The sequence below is a fragment of the Perca fluviatilis genome, chromosome 24 (assembly GCF_010015445.1).
Source record: "Perca fluviatilis chromosome 24, GENO_Pfluv_1.0, whole genome shotgun sequence".
Lineage (NCBI taxonomy): Eukaryota > Metazoa > Chordata > Actinopteri > Perciformes > Percidae > Perca > Perca fluviatilis.
The window spans coordinates 14762044-14780513 of record NC_053135.1 but is presented as its reverse complement, the minus strand read 5'-3'; the positions used below and the strand labels follow the sequence as shown (position 1 = coordinate 14780513).

General features: G+C 40.9%; 1 protein-coding gene across 1 annotated transcript in view; it reads right to left on the bottom strand.

Moving 5' to 3' along the window:
* The window catches only part of LOC120554076 (diacylglycerol kinase zeta-like), a 143324-nt gene that overhangs the window by 13952 nt on the left and 110902 nt on the right, over positions 1 to 18470 (bottom strand). The window contains 5 exon segments of the mRNA XM_039792676.1: positions 426 to 546; positions 1108 to 1148; positions 6095 to 6144; positions 12594 to 12650; positions 13921 to 14010. Coding sequence (XP_039648610.1) covers positions 426 to 546; positions 1108 to 1148; positions 6095 to 6144; positions 12594 to 12650; positions 13921 to 14010 — 359 coding nt within the window.

Below are 18470 nucleotides of genomic sequence, written 5' to 3'. Positions count from 1 at the left end.
CTGTGAACTCAAATACAAAATATAATTTTTTTCACAAATTTAATTAATTCTTATCACAGTGGCAACTGATTATCAGCGAGATGGGTAACAAATAATACTTTAACTAAAATAATGTGCTTTATATACCCTACCTGTAATTATGTTGTTAAAATGTTAACTCCTAGCTACTGTATAACAGATTGTACAATTTCTTGAATTCTCATTCTGTATCATACTAGAAGTTAAGTAGTGACATTTTTTTTTTTTTATGATTTAACCATGACTTTAAATGCCAAATGCACATTTTAAAACTAAAGAAAACTATGTGATTGCAAAGAAAACACCATGGTTTACTCTGACATCTCCCATGCAGCTCCAGAAGCCTGTATGTATTCGAATTGCATTACAATTTCACTTAATCTAATTTAATAACAACATATAGTTACCATTGTCAAGGATATAGCGGACCATCTCTTTGCTTCCTGTACCGACAGCATGGTACAGCAAACTGCAGCCCGATGAGTCCAGCGCTGTGAGGTTTGCCCCTTTCAGGTGTAGCTCCTGCAGCTTTTAGTGAAATAGGGGTTAAATCAGCTTTAAACTGGAAAACAAGATGCAATTTGTAGCAATGGCTTGAATGTAACGGACATTCATTAATATAAAAAAGTTACGCACTAAACCTTTAATAGAACATTTATTACTGCGATTTTAAAGACACCCTCATTTTGGGAGAGCTCCGAGCAGGCCCAACAAAGTCCTAAAATGTCCTCCCATGATGCACCTAATGCATCTTACTGTACACTTTCTATAATACATACATTTCATTGATTTAGGCAGCTATCCCCAGTCTGGACATTTTGCGGATTCCATCTCTATTTGAAAAAAAGATAACGTCCAGAAGCAAAAAAAAAAAAAAAAACATGGACCCAAATGTACCCATATGCTAAGTGAGAGCAGACTCCATGCTTACACTTTAACTAACACTATGTTTAATTACCACTCTTTACCCTTTTCAAATTATAGCCTATCACTTGCAATTAATGGTAATTAATTGCACTCATCACGGAAAGAACATTCCCTGAATATTGAAACACTGATGATGGATTGGCAAATGAAACTGTCACTCACCTTCTTCCTGTCCTTGTTCTTCACACACTCGATCAACAGTTCTAGCATAAATATGAGAGAAAGATAGAGACTATTAGACAAGGTTAGTCAAGCTGTTTCAGAGTCGAAACGAACTCCTGTAAGCATGTAAATGAAGATGTGGTTTAAGAAAATGCAAACAGCCTCTCAAATCTGCAGGCAAAGGCTATGGGTGTGGGTTTCTGTAACAGTTAATTACTACAATGATAGTCTGGCTAAACAGATGTCCAGATGCTAGAATAAAGCCTGACATTTAATGCCCATCCCCTTCCGCTATCTTGCTATTTATTTTTGACGGGCCACCATTGCTGCATTTGGTTCCTAGCCCCACCCAGGATGGTTGTGATTGGTTTAAAGAAATACAAACAAGCCATAGTGTTTTTTTTCCCACTACCTCAGCATATATAAGCAGTGTAGCTAGATCATACTCCAGCGCTGACACAGTGCTGTGGAGAATGGTCTGGCAATGCAAGACTAGTACAATGACAGTAGAATAAAACTAAAATGTATCCACATTATACCTCAGTAACAATAATTATTCCAGGGGTCCACACTAGACAAGACAAGACATTCAAACATCACATTATGGACACTTGAATGAAGTAAAAACAAGATAAAGTAAGTTCTCTTACATTCATATTGTACGGAAGAGGATTAGGGCCAATGTGAAAAATGTATTTTAGTTCTGAGTTTAAACTCTGAATTCTTGGACTTGGATCCCAACATCCACCATGACCTTCCTCCCTACACGGATCTTTGCACTCTTATACAGCAGCACTCAATGTGGTGCATACAGTAATGAACGCGTGGAACACATACAAATTGCAGTGCATTACTTTTCGTAGCTACGTATAAGTACGAAAGGTTCATGAGAACAGCCTGCAATATTAGATGCTCAGATCAACGGCTCCAGAAGTCGTCAGGTGACGTGGTATAAAGAATGGCAAAGTCTGTGTATGGGGGAGGCTGGGGTGGGTGGATGGATGGATGGATGGATGGGTCAAACAAACACATGACGTTCACCCAGGAGGCCGCTGTTTGTGTCCCGTGTGACACCAAATATCGGTAACTTATTTACGTTGACTACTTTAGTTGCGTAAAATGCCACCACCACTCCCTGCTGTGGTATAGGGACAATCAAACATTGCATTAATATCGAAAAATGTTTTTGATTGATGAAAATGTGATTGGGTGCGAGCAAAACCACACAAATATTCTTTTTTTTCCAGATACATGCTACAAAAAGGATTGAATTAAGGTATTGTTGGACTGGAGAAGTTTGGATACTACTCGGTACTGGGTTATTTCAGTCAATACCTTAAAGGAATTGAGTACCGATACCCAGCCCTACTACTCAACTTAGTATGTAACTTAATAGTATGGAATAGAATTAATTTATTGTCATTGCACAAGAAATACAATGAAATTAATTATATACACATAAAACAGAATTAGTATTATTTATTAGAGAAAAATAAATATATAATATAAAAGGTACATATATAAATATGTTACAGATAAGAAATTATGCATTTGCTGTGACTTAGTCTGGATCAACAGAAATACATTAACAGGATAATTGCCTGGCAACCGGTGCCGGATGTCCCTCACCTTCCGCTCTCTGTGTGTTGCCATACTCAAACAACAAACTTCGAGCTAGCAAGCTACAAGCTGAAAATGGCAAGTCGTGCAACAAGGCAGGTCTGCTCGGTTCTTTCGGGGAGAGATTGTAAAGACTTACAAATTATATGTTTACGGCATTTACTCGCTAACTGGGACATTTTGGGACCGATTGGTGGGGATCGCTATGGATGAAGTACATATGCAAAAACAAATACAAACATGAATTCAAAGTGTTCAGATATCTTATGGCTTTGGGGTCTGTTTGAGTCTGTTTGTCAGTGAGTTGATTGACCTGAAGTGTCTACCAGAGGGCAGTCAAACAGACGGTGTCCTGCTCTAATGAGGCAACAAACACCAAATAGGTCCTCCCAAGAGGATTGTGAGCAGCCGATGATCCTATGGGCAGCATTGATGCAGCTTTAAAGGGCTTTACTGCAGGGATGTCGTTAGGCCTATTTTAGGGGTGCTTAAGCTACCCTAAAATGTTCCTATGCCCCCCTAAATAATAAAAACAACAATAATAATTAGATTTTTTTTTTTTTACAGTGCACCCTGTATCACTAAATACGGTGAATCAATCTTCCTTCACCATTATCTGTTCTGGCGAAGTGGGACTCAATCTTCCTCTTGTAGGTCGCTTCAGCATCCTTGATGCCTCTCTTCAGGTTGGCTGAGTTACATAACACACTACGCTGCAATCTGTTTACATTTGTCCGCTGCTCAGCTCAATCCGAGCAAGGTTTTGTTGCTCTGAATGGTTTTAGGTCTATCAAGTTGCAACCAGAGGCATTTTGGTCCACGGCTGTTGATAGGGGCGCTTGGAAATTGAAAATGAACTGAGGTTCCAGACTAACTTGCAATTGCTATTTGGTCTGGCCATTTCAGGCTAGGAAATATACATTATGGAATTAAAATTGTATATATAGTACCAGATACCAGCCTTATCCTTGTAATATAAACCCTAATCAAAACCATATCAAACACAGACAACACGGTATGCTAATGTCATTTGTTACTGGTTAAAACACATTCAGTATGTATGGCTAAAGCCAGGCTGACATATGAGATGAATGTTTATTAGGTTGACCTCAATACTCACTCTCACTCCCTCTTTCTCTAAATAGCTGAGTCCTAATCCAGTTATGTTAGGCTTAGTGTGAGTGTGCGAGAGAGAGGGAAATAGGGGAGAGACACAGAGAGAGAGACAGAGGGAGACAGAGAGAGAGGGATAGAGGGAGAGAGAGAGAGATAGAGAGAGAGGGAGAGCAGACTTCAAAACTCTCTAAGAGCTTTTGTGGCTGCAAGACAAATAAAACACAACACACAAACCACAAAACCCAACACACACTTTGAATGTAGGAATTAACTGAATTTAGCCCAAGGAAGGAATTAAGTAAACCGGAGAAAATGTGAGCCAGTCTTAAGACATGAGAGTAGAAGGAGAGTAAGACAGGAGAAGAAGAGAGGAGAGGAGAAGAGGAGAGGAGAAAGGAGAGGACATTAATGAAACCATAGAGGCTATGCAAAGACCTTCCCCCCCCTCTTTCGTTCTCACACAGACTTATAAATTGGGCACATCTTTCTATCTCTCTCTCTCTCTCTCTCGCACGCACACACACACACACACACACACACACACACACACACACACACACACACACACACACACACACACACACACACACACACACACACACACACACACACGTGTCCAATGGCAAGGTTATAATAATTTTGTTTAATAAGTTTTTATTTAATTTTAGTTTTGACTTTTCAAATTCGTAGTGTGTTTGCTAGTTTTAGTGCTTGTGCGTGCATTACCTTGTTCTCGCTCCCTCTCCATTACACATACACACACACACACACACACACACACACACATACACATATGATAGACAGCTCCCATAAGGGTCAGACAGGTTGACTGCATCAAACTGAGAGTTCAATGGAGCAAGTGACGTGTGCATCCGTGCGTGTGTGTGTGTGTGTGTGTGTGTGTGTGTGTGTGTGTGTGTGTGATGTGGATGAAATAAAAAACGGGTGTCTGCATTAGAAACAGAATATGCATGTATGTTGGACAACATTTTTTTTTTTTATTTATGTGTACGTTTTTTATCTGCTTCTTCTTAAAACAAATTATGCAAATTAAGGAATATCACGCTAGGGGAATATCCAACAAGCGTTCAGATACAGTCAGTGAAAAAAACTTAACAGTTTTTCTGATGGCTGTGTTCAGACTGAGAATAAGGGCTATGTCAAAAAAAAACGCAACCAGCTCATTCATTTCAATGAGAACACTGCATTGGAGCAGCAATTTATGCAGCCAACCGCTTCAGCTAAAAAATAAATTCTATTTTACTGTAATATAACACCCACATGCGTAAGAGATGCAAGCGATTACATGCTGGTCAGAAATACACGCAAGGCTGGATTACAAACTGGCCAAAGCTGGCAACCGCCCTGGGGCTCCTCGTTCACAGTATTGCAAATTTGTGGTACTTTGATAAACTGAAAATTTGTTTGGTAATACTGTGTGTACCACTAAAGGACAATATAAATAGAAATATACAGTTAACAAGCCTGAAGGTGACACTGGTATTATTACCTAATTTTAAATCCTCTCAAGATTTGGTAATAATGCCCTGAGTTAAGGGTTAGGGTTAGGAAGACTTTCCTCTGAAGAAGCTGGCTCTCAACATGTCTCTTTCAGAAATAACAGCCCTACTGTATTAGTTGCCGTTGTTGCAGAATGGGAAAGATTTCCATAAACACATTACTGACAACAAGAATTGGGTTGTGTTCAGCTCACGATGCAAAACACCAAAACTGGAATCAAACACAAAACTGCTCGGAAACTAACCGCCAAGAAAAAAAAAAAAAAAAAACTGAACCAGATCATGAAGTGAAAACATGCAAGTTCCCAAAGAGAATAAAACCACAGTGAAGCTGACAAAAAAAAGACAGCTCAGGGCTCCCACACACCAAACCCCCAGCATTCAAAGTGAGCGTGAGGAGACAGAGGTTGAGAAAATATGTGTCACTGAAGAAAACAGTCTGTCTGGAGACACAGAAGTCTTACTTCTCGTTCTTACGCACGCACGCACGCACGCACACGTGCGCACACACACACACACACACACACACACACACACACACACACACACACACACACACACACACACACACACACACACACATTATTTTAGTTTGTTTTGTTAGGGCTAGGTATAATGTCTCAAAAGTATGTAGCTACAAAATACATGGTTGGAGAATGGCTCAATGTTTAATGTTTAATCTTTGTGTGCGTGCGTGCGTGCGTGTGTGCGTGCGTGCGTGCGTGTATTACCTTGTTCTCGCTCCCTCTCCGTTTCACTTGTCTTTTGGCACTTTTCCTGTCTGGACAAAGAGATCAACACAGACAGAAGAGCTGTTTCAACCACTTACTGTTTCTGTTCACTCTACATTTACATTCATTTGCAATGTTAAAACATCTATAATTCACACTTTCAAAAAACACACAGTCACGCACAACCACAAACGCACGTGGCTGTCTTTTGTTGAATTATATTTATATGTATTTGTAATGGCAAAATTACATTTAAGCATGATTCTTTATATTTTTGTCTTATTTCTGTTTTAGTTTCTCTCACAATGTTGAAAGGGAGTTGATCTCATTCCCACATGTAGATTCTGATTCTCACTTAACTAAGTGAGAATCACAAAGTCTGGAACATAATGTGAGCACTGTTTGTCTGAACAGATAGGGGCTACAAGGTCGCAGTAAACCATCTCTCTCTGGAGATTCAGTCCTCCCTTGCCAGTTGAGATGTACGGGGTATGTGACCTCAGGGTGAAAGTAGGGCATAGGGGAAAGAACAAAGTAGCTCCACGATGTCTCTTGTGCTTTAGATTATCTTTTACATCTAAAAGGGGCCTGTAAGAAATGAATGTTTAAGACCAGAAACAAAAAAATAGAAAACATATCATGGGGCCATACTGTTGCACTGGATAGGGAAGTCAGAAAGTATTGAGAGACAGACATTGGTAGTTTAAGTTCTTTCCATGAGATTTGTCTTTTGTGATTTGTCTAGTCGTACAAATGGGAATCACATTTGAATATAAATATATTTTATAAAGTAATAATATAATTACTATAATAATATAATAACAGTTGTAAAAATACAATGGATGAAGTGACTGATGTGACAGAGAGAATGAGTTAAATAATTCTACAATAAAAACCTACAATTTGGCAAGTGTGTAAATGATCATCTGTGTTGTAGTTTGAATATGCAGAAACGTACAAATGGCATGTTAGGACCCAGTTTGTTAGGTTTTGTCAGTGTTCATACTGATCCTGAAGTAACAATCTTTCACGTCAACAGTTTTTATTGTTGGATTATTTAAAAAAAATACTGTTAAGCATTGTACTGTGCAGATAACCTGGTGGAAATACATGCAGAAAAAAACCGCATGTACTCCTTTTGTCAGTGCAATAGTGGTTTAATGAACAGAGTACCGTTTTGCTTAAATGAGTCCCATATGTTTTAATGAGCAGAGGAATGGGACATCAAACTGACAATATCACGGGAACTATGCGTAGGGGTTGTTAATGAATGGAAACTCTAAGTAGAACATATGACAAAGATACTCCCTTAAACCGCCGACAACAGACCACGCTAAATCACATCATACTTCTTGTGGCAGCCGCTTTTTGGGGGTCAAGTGATGGCGCCGAGCAAGATGGCTGCTTAGGCTAGAGGCTGCGGCACCACTAGTTTACATTTCGTGTGAATATATAGGCATTCGCAATCTATCACATTGCTCATTATAAGCCTCTCCCACTGCCGAGATGCCAAATCCCCGGAAAAAAAGAAAATGCGTCTCAACAACAGCAAAGCGTCAGGGCTACCGCTAGCTCAAAAGCCGCCCAGGCCTCTCCTGTACGCCCAGGCCTCTCTCCGACACGTGAAGACGTGGATGAGTCCATATCCACTGCTAAAATACATGAGCTTCTGCAGAAACTATCAGACGAACAAGCCAAACACTTCGCAGATATCCGCAAGGACGTCTCAGAAACGAGAAGAGCTGTTGAGGCGACTAAGTGTAAGCTAGCCAACATGCTAACTAGGATAACTAGCGCGGAGGCTCGTCTTGATATGCTGGAGGAGGTGGAGAGGCAGCGCGGGCTCTCGCCCTCGGCTTCTGAGGTTGAAAAACTGAACGCCAAACTAACTGAGTACGAAGATCAGGAAAGGCGAGTAAATCTACGCATTTATGGGTTCCCGGAACGTGTTGAGGATAAAGATGCCATATTGTTTTTGAGTGTCACTCTCCCCGAAATCCTTCAGGATGACTTCCATGGGGGCTTAGATTTGGAGCGTGCTCATCGGTCGCTACTACCAGCTAAGCCCGGAGCCCCCTTTGATTTTCACCCACCTTGCGCGATGGTGCCCCCGTTTTTGCACCTTTCAGAGTGTCCCCGGTAAGACAATGTAATTTATTTTTCGATCTCCACCTCCCCCTCTGATAGACATTTAGATGAACATTTCGGGTTTGTAACGCTGTGTTTTCCTTTTTATTCTTTATTGCCCAATTTTTGCACTGTCTTGCATCACTACCTGTAATCTACCTCATAACATAGATCTACCACTCTGTCCTCATGACTGTTATTGTCTTTACTGTTGTTTTTATAGGTGCATTCTTTATTACGATTTGTAGACTATGGGGGCATTATTAACAGGTTGGCCTTTTTCATTTTTGCCTGGGTGGCAGGTCATGTATATCTGTCAGGTGGGGGGTGTCTTTGGGGGCGCTGTGGTCCGTCAAAGGTGTACCGCACTGTTATAAGGCAGATGTTTTAATGTTGAAGAAAATGTTCACACTGCTGCTGTTTCGCTTTTTGATAATTGGTGGTGCCGCTGCCACACTTGAGTGGCCAGAAACTCTTAGTTCCTTGAGTTAGTTATCCAGTTGTGGATTTATCAGGGAGGTTTGACAGTATTCTGCTTCCTCACCTTCCTTTTTCTTTATTGATGTTTTTGATATTTTTTGTCTTTTTCGGGGTGTTTTTCTTTTATGGATCCAGACTTCTCTCTTACTGTTGTGGGGACAACTCAATTTTTTATTTCACTATTTTTCCCAGCATATGACTCCTCTAAATCTCATTTCGGTCAACGGCAGGGGTCTTAACATTCCACACAAAGGGACCACTGTACTTGAATTTCTCCGCAAGAAAAATATAGATTTTGTTATGGTCCAGGGATCACATTTATTGTCCAAAGATGTGGGTCGATTAGCCAATAAGTTTTATCACCCTATTGCAACTTCATCTGCAGCTACGAAATGTAAAGGAGCAATGGTATTGTGTAAACCCAAACTAAAATTTGATGTGATTGACTCCTGGGCGGATGATGCAGGTCGGATAGCCATTGCAAAAATTTGCATGGATGGGAAAAACATTGCACTTATTTCTGCTTATGCCCCTAATACATTTGATGGTACTTTTTTGAATTATTAACTAAATCCTTGCTTGATCTCACAGGGTTTCATTTAGTTCTAGGAGCAGATTTCAATGCGGTGTGGGACAGCGGCATGGACAGAAAGGGTGGCAGTGAGACTAGGGACCAACGTCTTGAGTCTGAGGCGTTGCGCCATTGGGCATCCAAAACAGGTATGGTTGACGTTTGGCGTCTGCTAAACCCTTCCCTAAAAGACTTCTCATTTTACTCAGGGAGACATAAATCCTTCTCAAGATTAGATTTTATCTTTGCCTCTAAAGATCTGTTTCAAAATATTCAAAACGCGCATTTCATTCCGGTTACCTGGTCTGATCATAAACCAATAGATTGTTCAGTCACTGTTTGCTCATCCTCCACTAAAGCCCCCAGGTGGCGTTTCAATTCCTCCTTATTGCGAGATGAAACATTCAAAACTCAGTTTGAAACTAATTTTAGCGAATTTTTGGAATTTAATGTCGGCTCTGTTTCCGATCCAAGAATACTTTGGGAGGCAGTGAAAGGCTTTATAAGGAGTAACACCACTTTATACGCTTCAACACGAAATAAGGAACGCGATTGCCAAATTGGAAGCTTTAGAATTAAAATATCATCAATACCTTGATGCCTCTCTGCAACATAATTTTAACGACCACACAGCCCTACAGAAGGAACTGATTAAAAAAGAGATTAACTCTTCTGAGGCGCCGTTCAGAATTCCTCATGCACAAAACAAGGCAAACTTACTATTTTAATTCCTCAAAGCCCAGTCATCTACTAGCAATGAAACTTCGGGCAGATGAGCACTTTGCTGATATTTTTTGCATTAAAGAAAAAGACGGCACTATACAATGTGACCCAAAGAAAGTAAATGCCACTTATGCCTCCTTTTATCAGGAGTTATATAACTCGGAAAATAACTTTGACAAACGTGTCAGCGATATTTTCTTGAATGACGTTAAACTACCCCATCTTGGTACTGTTGACTCCACAAAGCTAGATGGCCCTGTCACATTGCAGGAGTGTGAGGCAGCTGTTAGGGACATGCGTAAAGGTAGATCACCAGGGCCGGATGGAATTCCACTTGAATTTTACCTCACCTTTTGGCCCCTCATCGGCCCTCTGTTATTAGACATGATCCTTTATTTAATCAGAGTGGGATCATTTTCTAGGGATGTTATTTCTGCATTAATTTCACTACTTCTTAAAAAAGGAAAAGATCCAGTTGAGTGCTCCAGCTATAGGCCTCTTTCGCTTTAAAATGCAGATTTGAAGATTTATGCGAAATTACTGGCCCGGTGACTTCAAGGCCATATGACAGGACTGGTTCATAGTGACCAGACAGGGTTTATAAAGTCTAGACTCGCTACAGCTAATGTCAGAAGACTATTACATATTATAGATGGTGCTCAAGGCTTAAGTTCCCCTGCCGCTGTCCTTTCACTCAATGCAATGAAGGCCTTTGATCGCCTGGAGTGGCCATTTCTGTGGTCGGTGTTAGAGTTCTTGGGGGTCGGCTTGCAGTTCATTAATATGATCAAGATGCTATATAATAACCGCTAACAGCTATAGTGCTTACAGGCAAAACTAGCTCTTCTCCCTTTGCTGTCTCGAGAGGATCAAGACAAGGTTGCCCCCTTAGCCCTCTGTTATTCGCCCTTTCTCTTGAACCACTGGCACAAGCCATCCGTGGCTTACCCACAATATCTACAATTTCCATTAGGGGAACACTCCATCACGTCTCACTTTATGCTGATGATGTTTTATTGTATATAAATAATTGTTAATTGGCGGTCGTCCTATTCAATTTCCTGATTGGAAAAAAAAAAAACGTTTGCACTCTCTGTGATATTTATGGGGAGAGGGGGTTACTCACTTTTCAGAACATATGTCTTAAGCATGGTATCCCACGTACCTCCTTTTCTTTTATTTGCAGCTAAGATTGACTTTAAAAAGCAATGGTGCCCCTTTACAGGCCCCTCTTACACCACACCCACTTCGAAAACTGTTCCACTCTGCTGGGAGTACAAGGGGTTTTGTGTCGAGACTATACTGGATCTTGCTGCGGTATGCTTACAGACCCCTGGCGTTGGACACAGTGTGGAGGAAAGATGTTCCAGACTTGGAGCCTACATTTGACTGGGATGAAGTGTGGATCAGTGTGGGCTTAGCATCCAGAAACCCTTATCATCAGCAAATACATTACAATTATATACACAGGGTATATTTAACTCCTAGGAAGCTTCATTTGATGAAGGTTATTGATGTTCCTACGTGTACTTTCTGTTCCTCCAAAGTGATAGACAGTTATTTTCACGTTTTGGGAGTGTACCCCAGTGGCCGACTTTTGGAAGATGGTTGCCTTTAATCTCTCTAGGTTGTTTAAGATTAGACTGCCCTGCTCGCCTGCTACACTTATTTTGAATGATCTGTCAAGGCAGGGTTTGACACTGAATAAGAGAAAAGCATTGCAGGCTGGACTTACGGCTGCAAAAAAAACTTGTTGCCACACGTTGGAAACCTCCACATTCGCTCTCTTTTCGAGCTTGGGTTTTAACATATTTGGATATTGTTTACTTGGAGTTGTCGACAGCTAGGGTCCACGGAGCAAAAGAGTCAGCAATAGAGGCTTGGCTTTCACTTTTAACTACCCTCCGCGGGCTTCAGGTTTAATATGTAATGTTAAGATTTGGAGTTCTGGATCCAGGGGGTGGGTGGGTTATGTCTGGGGTTTTATTTAGTTATTCTATTTTTATTTATGTTTTTTTCATTCTCTTCTTCATCTTAGTTCTCAATCATATGTTTCTATGTATAGGTAGGTATGTGAATATATGTTTTGTGCTCTATTTTTGAGGCGTATACATACCTGTACTGTCTCTTTAAAATAAAATAAATATTTTATCACAAAAAAATACTTCTTGTGGCAGCCTTCTCATGCCTTGGCCTGTAGCGTTGCCTGTTTGCATGTTTTAGCTTCATCAATGCTACAAGTTAGTGATAAGAGGACAAAAGCCATCAGTGACGAAGCTGCTAAGGGTATTGGTCCATACCGAGAAAGCTGCTTTTTGTATCTTTAATGAACTTTTTAGAAGAACCTAAAGTAGAAACTGTATGTGATTAAATACTGTATATGAGTGAAGTACAACCTCAAACACTGAGTTCACAGTCAGTTGGATATATTTGTGCAATCTAATGCAATCCAAAACAATAGCCGTTGTTACCCTATTCACATAAAAGAGATAATTTATATAGAAATATAATTTTTAAATATAATTTAATTTCTATAGTTTTGTTGATGATTTGTTGATTTAAATAACAGTACAAATATGTCTAAGTAAATATACTGACCTCAGTCTTGGTTTAAAATCCGCAGCAGTGGTGTTGGAACGATGGATGCAACCTGCCCTGCAAAATACAAGACAGTAACAGCGTAATGACAAACAGTAAGCACAGGAAAATGCATTCAATGATACAAAATATAAAATACAACTTAATAACCCATTTAGAGTATGAATTGGACATAAAGGGCTCACTGTTGTTTTTAGTACACTCGATAAGGACATCTGGTATTGAGCCTGTATTTGAGCTGGTCTTTGCAATGTGTCAATTCTCTATGTAGGAGGTTTAAACATAGAGCTAACCATTGGTGTTGTGTTGGCCTGAGCAGAGTAGATACTTGCATCAGTACCACTGTCCAGAGGCCAATGCCTGTTTTTCTTCTTCTTTTTTTTTCCATAAAGAATATAAAAAGCAAAATATTTAAGGGAAAAGTTTAATAGTGGCCTGATTTTCAGATTTTAAAGATTCTGGTCTTGGATTATCTGTAACAAGTACTTTGTTTGACAGGAATCCCAGGCTCACCCTTAGTATTTAGCAGACTAATAAAGTAATTAAATGTATTACAAGCAACCCTCAAACACACAAACTTATAACCACACATAATAGATTACCATCTTCCTCAGATCCCATCTCAATACAAGAACTAAAATCCGGTTTCATCAGTTTCAACCTATACATAAAAGGAATAGTTCAGATTTTTTGAAGTGCTACTTATATGTGGCTAAAATATGTTTTGCTGCTGCCCCCATCCACAGCAGTGTATTGCCTAGCTTCCGTGCTCCTCCTTCCTGCTTCTCTAAATTGGGGCCATGCCGACCGCCATCTACTGTAGGTACACTGTGTATAAGCACCTCATACAACCCCACTTCAAAAAATTCAAACGATCCCTGTAAGTCTCTGCTTGCTGGCCATTGTATGTGAATAATGCATGTTTTGTTCTGCCATGTCTACTTGTCAAATCACCCATTGTGTAAGTGATATTGTACTTATGTAGTGTCTTTCGCTAAGGAGGTCATGGTTTTCAGCTTGGTTAGTCTGTTTGTTGGTTTGTCTGTCAGCAGAATTACAAAAAAAAACAACTACTGGCCAGATTATAATGAAACTTGGTAGAAGAATGGACCAAGAGCAGCATTTGCAGTATGCGGTGTCAGAATAATTGGAAAAATGAGTTCCCGACTGGGAAAATTCACACTGGATTAAGATCGTGAGATAGGGCATGTCTCGGCGAATGTCTGCGTTTTCCGAGTGCCCTTCTAGTTTGCTAATAAAAAACAATAAGATACAACCCATTAAGACACAATATACAGTGTGTGCGTGCGTCTAAGAGTACACTAACCTGCTGAGTTTGCTGGCCACAGGTGTGGTGTTGTGTGTTAAAGCTTCACTGGCAGAGCTGTCACTGTTCACTCGCTGCCTTTGGGAAGAACTACAGCCAAACACAGGAAACAAAGTCACTCAACAAACTCCATCTCAGTAAGAGATCTTACATCCAAGACTGAATGTTTCCTGCAGTGAGTTCAGATATATTCACTGAGAACTTCAGCTTCCAGACAGCCCCAGTGTATGTATAGAAGGGTGATGTTCTGTAGATGACGTGAACAACGTCGTCCGTTAATTCTTCTGAAACTTCTAATTCTGTGGGAAACACCACACACGTTTCATTTATTCGCTAAATCTGTTACGGCGTTTCCACTCGGGAGGGGGGGTTATGCGCGAATTGAAAATGTGCATTAAAAACAGTTGGACAGAAACGCCAGTTGGACAGAAACACACCTACAGACTGGCATCTCCCAGATTTAGTCAGATTCAATAAGTTTTCTTCCTGAAATATACCTCACTAATATTTCAGAAACTCCCTGACCTGAGAGCCTGATTGTGTCTGTTTTAACAGATTTTCACCCGATGCTGTAGTGTAAACTGACGGTACGTGAAGCTATCCGCTCCAAAATCATTATAAAAAAACAACATGTTTGGTGTGTAGGTGTCGTTCCGTGTGTTTGTCAGAGAGACAGAGGGAAAGAGAGCAGAGAAGAGAGAGGTAATTATGGTGGGAGGAATAACGTTCACCTCTGGCCCTGCGTGGGCAAACTGCTACACTGTTTGTGCGAGAGTGTGCGTGTGTCTAAGTACAGTAGATTGGTGTGACTCTCAAGTGCTCCGACATGCATTTCCCCCCCCCCCCCCCCCCCCCCCTTTTTTTTCTCTTTTTCTTTCTCTTAAACCCATCCCTCCCTCATTCTGCCCCTGCCTCTCGGCCCATCTCTCCTCCTCATCCTCCCACTCAGTGCACTCAGCATTGCAAATCAGCCCGCCAACACACACACACACACACACACACACACACACACACACACACACACACACACACACACACACACACACACACACACACACACACACACACACAGCCAAAGGGAAGTGATGTTAGGATCAGCAGGTTGTGTTGCTCTGCCTATACTCACATTGTACCTGTTACTTTATTTATTCCCTCTTTTCTATTATGTATGCTAATCCTTATATGTTCACATTTGGCATTTTATATCCACAGAGCAGCTCAAATGCCAGGGGCAATATTATGATCCTGTAAGGGTTTATTTTACCACATGGTCATACTGTTTGCATTTTTGTTTCAATAGCTTATAATCAAAGTGTTCATGGCTACGCTACATCAGATAACCATACCCAGATGACACGAAAAGTAAATACAGTTCCAGGCTTTAAACCAGCCTCTTACACTCATAGCTGTTAGCAAGGGTCAATTAACTTCAGCGACACTGTCAGTGCAGTGTGCCCACTTATGTTTATACTAATGACTACCACTCATTACTAAAATGGCCCAAAAGAGCACTGATGCTAATAAGTAAACACATTACATGATGTAATTAGGAAAAGAGATACGGTCAGATTAATACGTGCTTAATGCAACACGACATCGTTTTTTTGTTGTTTATGTTTTTGTCAACTGAAGTACTGACATTTGTCATATGTATGCTTACATGCAATAATACATGAATTAAATTAACTAAAATTCCACTGAAATAAATATATGTGGACTTGTGAAATAAAATTCAGCTGAAAAGGAATAAAAGTAAAACCTATTTATTTATATATTCATTGAACTATATTGACTCATTTATATTATATTTACATTTATTTATATATTTATTGCATCATTTATTTATTTCAGGATGTTTTTCATAAACATGTTTATTTATGTATGTATTTTTTTTTTATTTAATATTGAATAATACAAACATTTCATCCTTTGCAGGTGCTTTGGGAATTACATGGTTTATTTTTGTCTTATTTGTGCAGGTTTAGCGGCCGCACAAGCTGCACAATCCTTTTCTGAATTCCCTCCTCAGTATCTTGAGTTCATACAATGACTACAGTCATAAATTACAAAGGAGCACCGAGATGCTATTTGCTTGTTGTAGTTGTTAAGTTGTTTAAAGGGCAAGACTGACTATTCTATATTTTTCTGAACATCAAATCCCAAGTGCAGAGCCAAACCAACAAACAATGTATTGTGCATTCCTCTGTGCAATAGAGCTCCATTGTTGTACAAAACTATTAAAAACATATTCATGAGCCACACTGTTGTATTGGGTGTTCCTTCATTACCACGAACACACAACTGCAGTTTATTTTGACTCGATCCCACATACACTGTCCTGCTGCCCCAAACACTCTCTAGACCACCCCAATGTGTATTAAAATAGTCCCCAAATGTACTGTTTCCTCATCCGAATAACATTTGCTAAAACCTACAGTGCCCGGTTGTTTTATGAAAGTACTGAGACTTTTTTTTAATGAAACAATATAATTGTGAACAGTCTTTAAACATGTAGCCTATGTTTGCAGAGGGAATCAATGTGCTTAAGGGCCACAGAGATGCAAACACATTGCTGGTTTGGGTGTTTTCATGAGATTTGTTGACACAACAGAGCTATCCTAAAAATCATTGAACAGAGAAAAAGGAGAAGCCCTTCACCGTCCGCTCTTTCACTGAATCTGTTTTCTCTCTGTACGAGCTTCTCATTCTGACTGGAGAGAGAGAACATTTAAAGAGCATCAGCAGACAGCTGCTCTAACAGGTTCCTGTAGGTGATAAATTAATTTGTGTGTGTTGAGTGTTTTGTGTGTGTGTGTGTGTTTGTGTGTGTGTGTGTGTTTGTGTGTGTGTGTGTGTGTGTGTTTGTGTGTGTGTGTGTGTGTGTGTGTGTGTGTGTGTGTGTGTGTGTGTGTGTGTGTGTGTGTGTGTGTGTGTGTGTGTGTGTGTGTAAATATGGTTAAAAGGATTTCATATGGAGGCAGGGCAAGTAGAAAAATGTGTGACACTGGGAAGTGAACACACACAACCATAGCAAATACAAAAAAAAAAACACTTGGCTGTTTCGCGAAGGAAATGAAACTGTGGAAAAATGCATTTAGAAATATTATTCATGTATATACACACTCCCCACACACTCCCCACACACACACACACACACACACACACACACACACACACGCACACACTTCAAAATTATGCAGTTCTACTTCATGCAGGCTTTGCCCTCTAACAGGCTCTAAAGGCTTGACAACTCAAACAGTGAAGCAGCGCAGTGAAATTTGCATGTACTTGCTCAACCAATCAGAGTGAGCAGAGTCCTTCCCACAGTGCCAGCCATATACTGTATGGATGCCATAATGCAAGCTGCTATCCACTTTCTTGACTGAAACACAACACAATATTGTTTTCTGAATGTTATGCTTCTGCAAATCTGTTTTTATGTATTGTGTAAAACTATAATAATGATTATAGCAATTATAAAAACAAAATCCAATGCAATGGTAGGCTCAACCGCAGGCATATGATCCAGCCCAACTCTTGCCGCATCGTGCATGGCTGCCAAGGCTCGGCCATCTGCCGAGAGCCGAGATTGAGTCCCAGTATCTCTCCAACATGCATGCAACTCCCTCAAATATTCCTCAGAGGGGGGCACAGCAAGGGCAGTGGGGGCCCGCCTGTGCCTGAAGAGAGCACACTAAGGGGCGGAGTCGGCCTGCTGTAGGCGATCCAGGGCCATGCGCATGATAGCATGCATTGAGGTGACCCCCGCCTCACTCATTGAGCTCTGGGCTGAGGAATGGGAGCCTGCTGAGGCTTGAGATGCTCGATTACCATCATCATCATTTTAGAAGAGAGAGGCTGAAGTTGCCAGAGAGACAATATCGTCCTCTGGGACTAGCATGGGCATGGGTGGAGCAGGCACCTCTTCCACTTCCAAAGGAGCATCAGAGCGGCGAACTTGGAGAAGGGACCTCATTTTGAGCAGCTCCACAAACTATCGACCCACTTCTGAAGAGAGATTATTACCAGACTACACCTTTTTCCTGGACAGGGGAGCCGCAGCAGAAGCCAACGTCCAACATTCCGAACGCCTAGGTTGGGCTGGCGGCAACAGGTCTAACGAAGGGTCACCCACCGGGGACCCAACCTGCACCAGTCTAGCAGCCCTCAGTGCCCGCGACATGTAGCTGCAGTTCATACACGGGCTGTCAGAAAGCCCCTCCCTCAGATGATTGGTAAACCGCTGGAAAATAGATCGCTTCGGCGAAAACACAGCAACAAAGGTTATATAAAGCAAAAGAAAAAACTTAATACCGGGAGCGGGGGGAGCAGACGCGCCTTCACAGTCAGGGACTTGCTTTATAAAAGGTAGCTTTGGCGAAAATGCAGCCACTAACCCATTGTAAAGCAAAGAAAACGACTCATACCGGGAGCGGGAAGCTAAACGCTGCCCTCGCTGTCGAGTCTCACCAACCTCCGTTGTGGCCTTCGGAGGATGAACAAACTGTTGCTGCTCCAACCGACACGGTCACAAGACCACCAGCGACAGC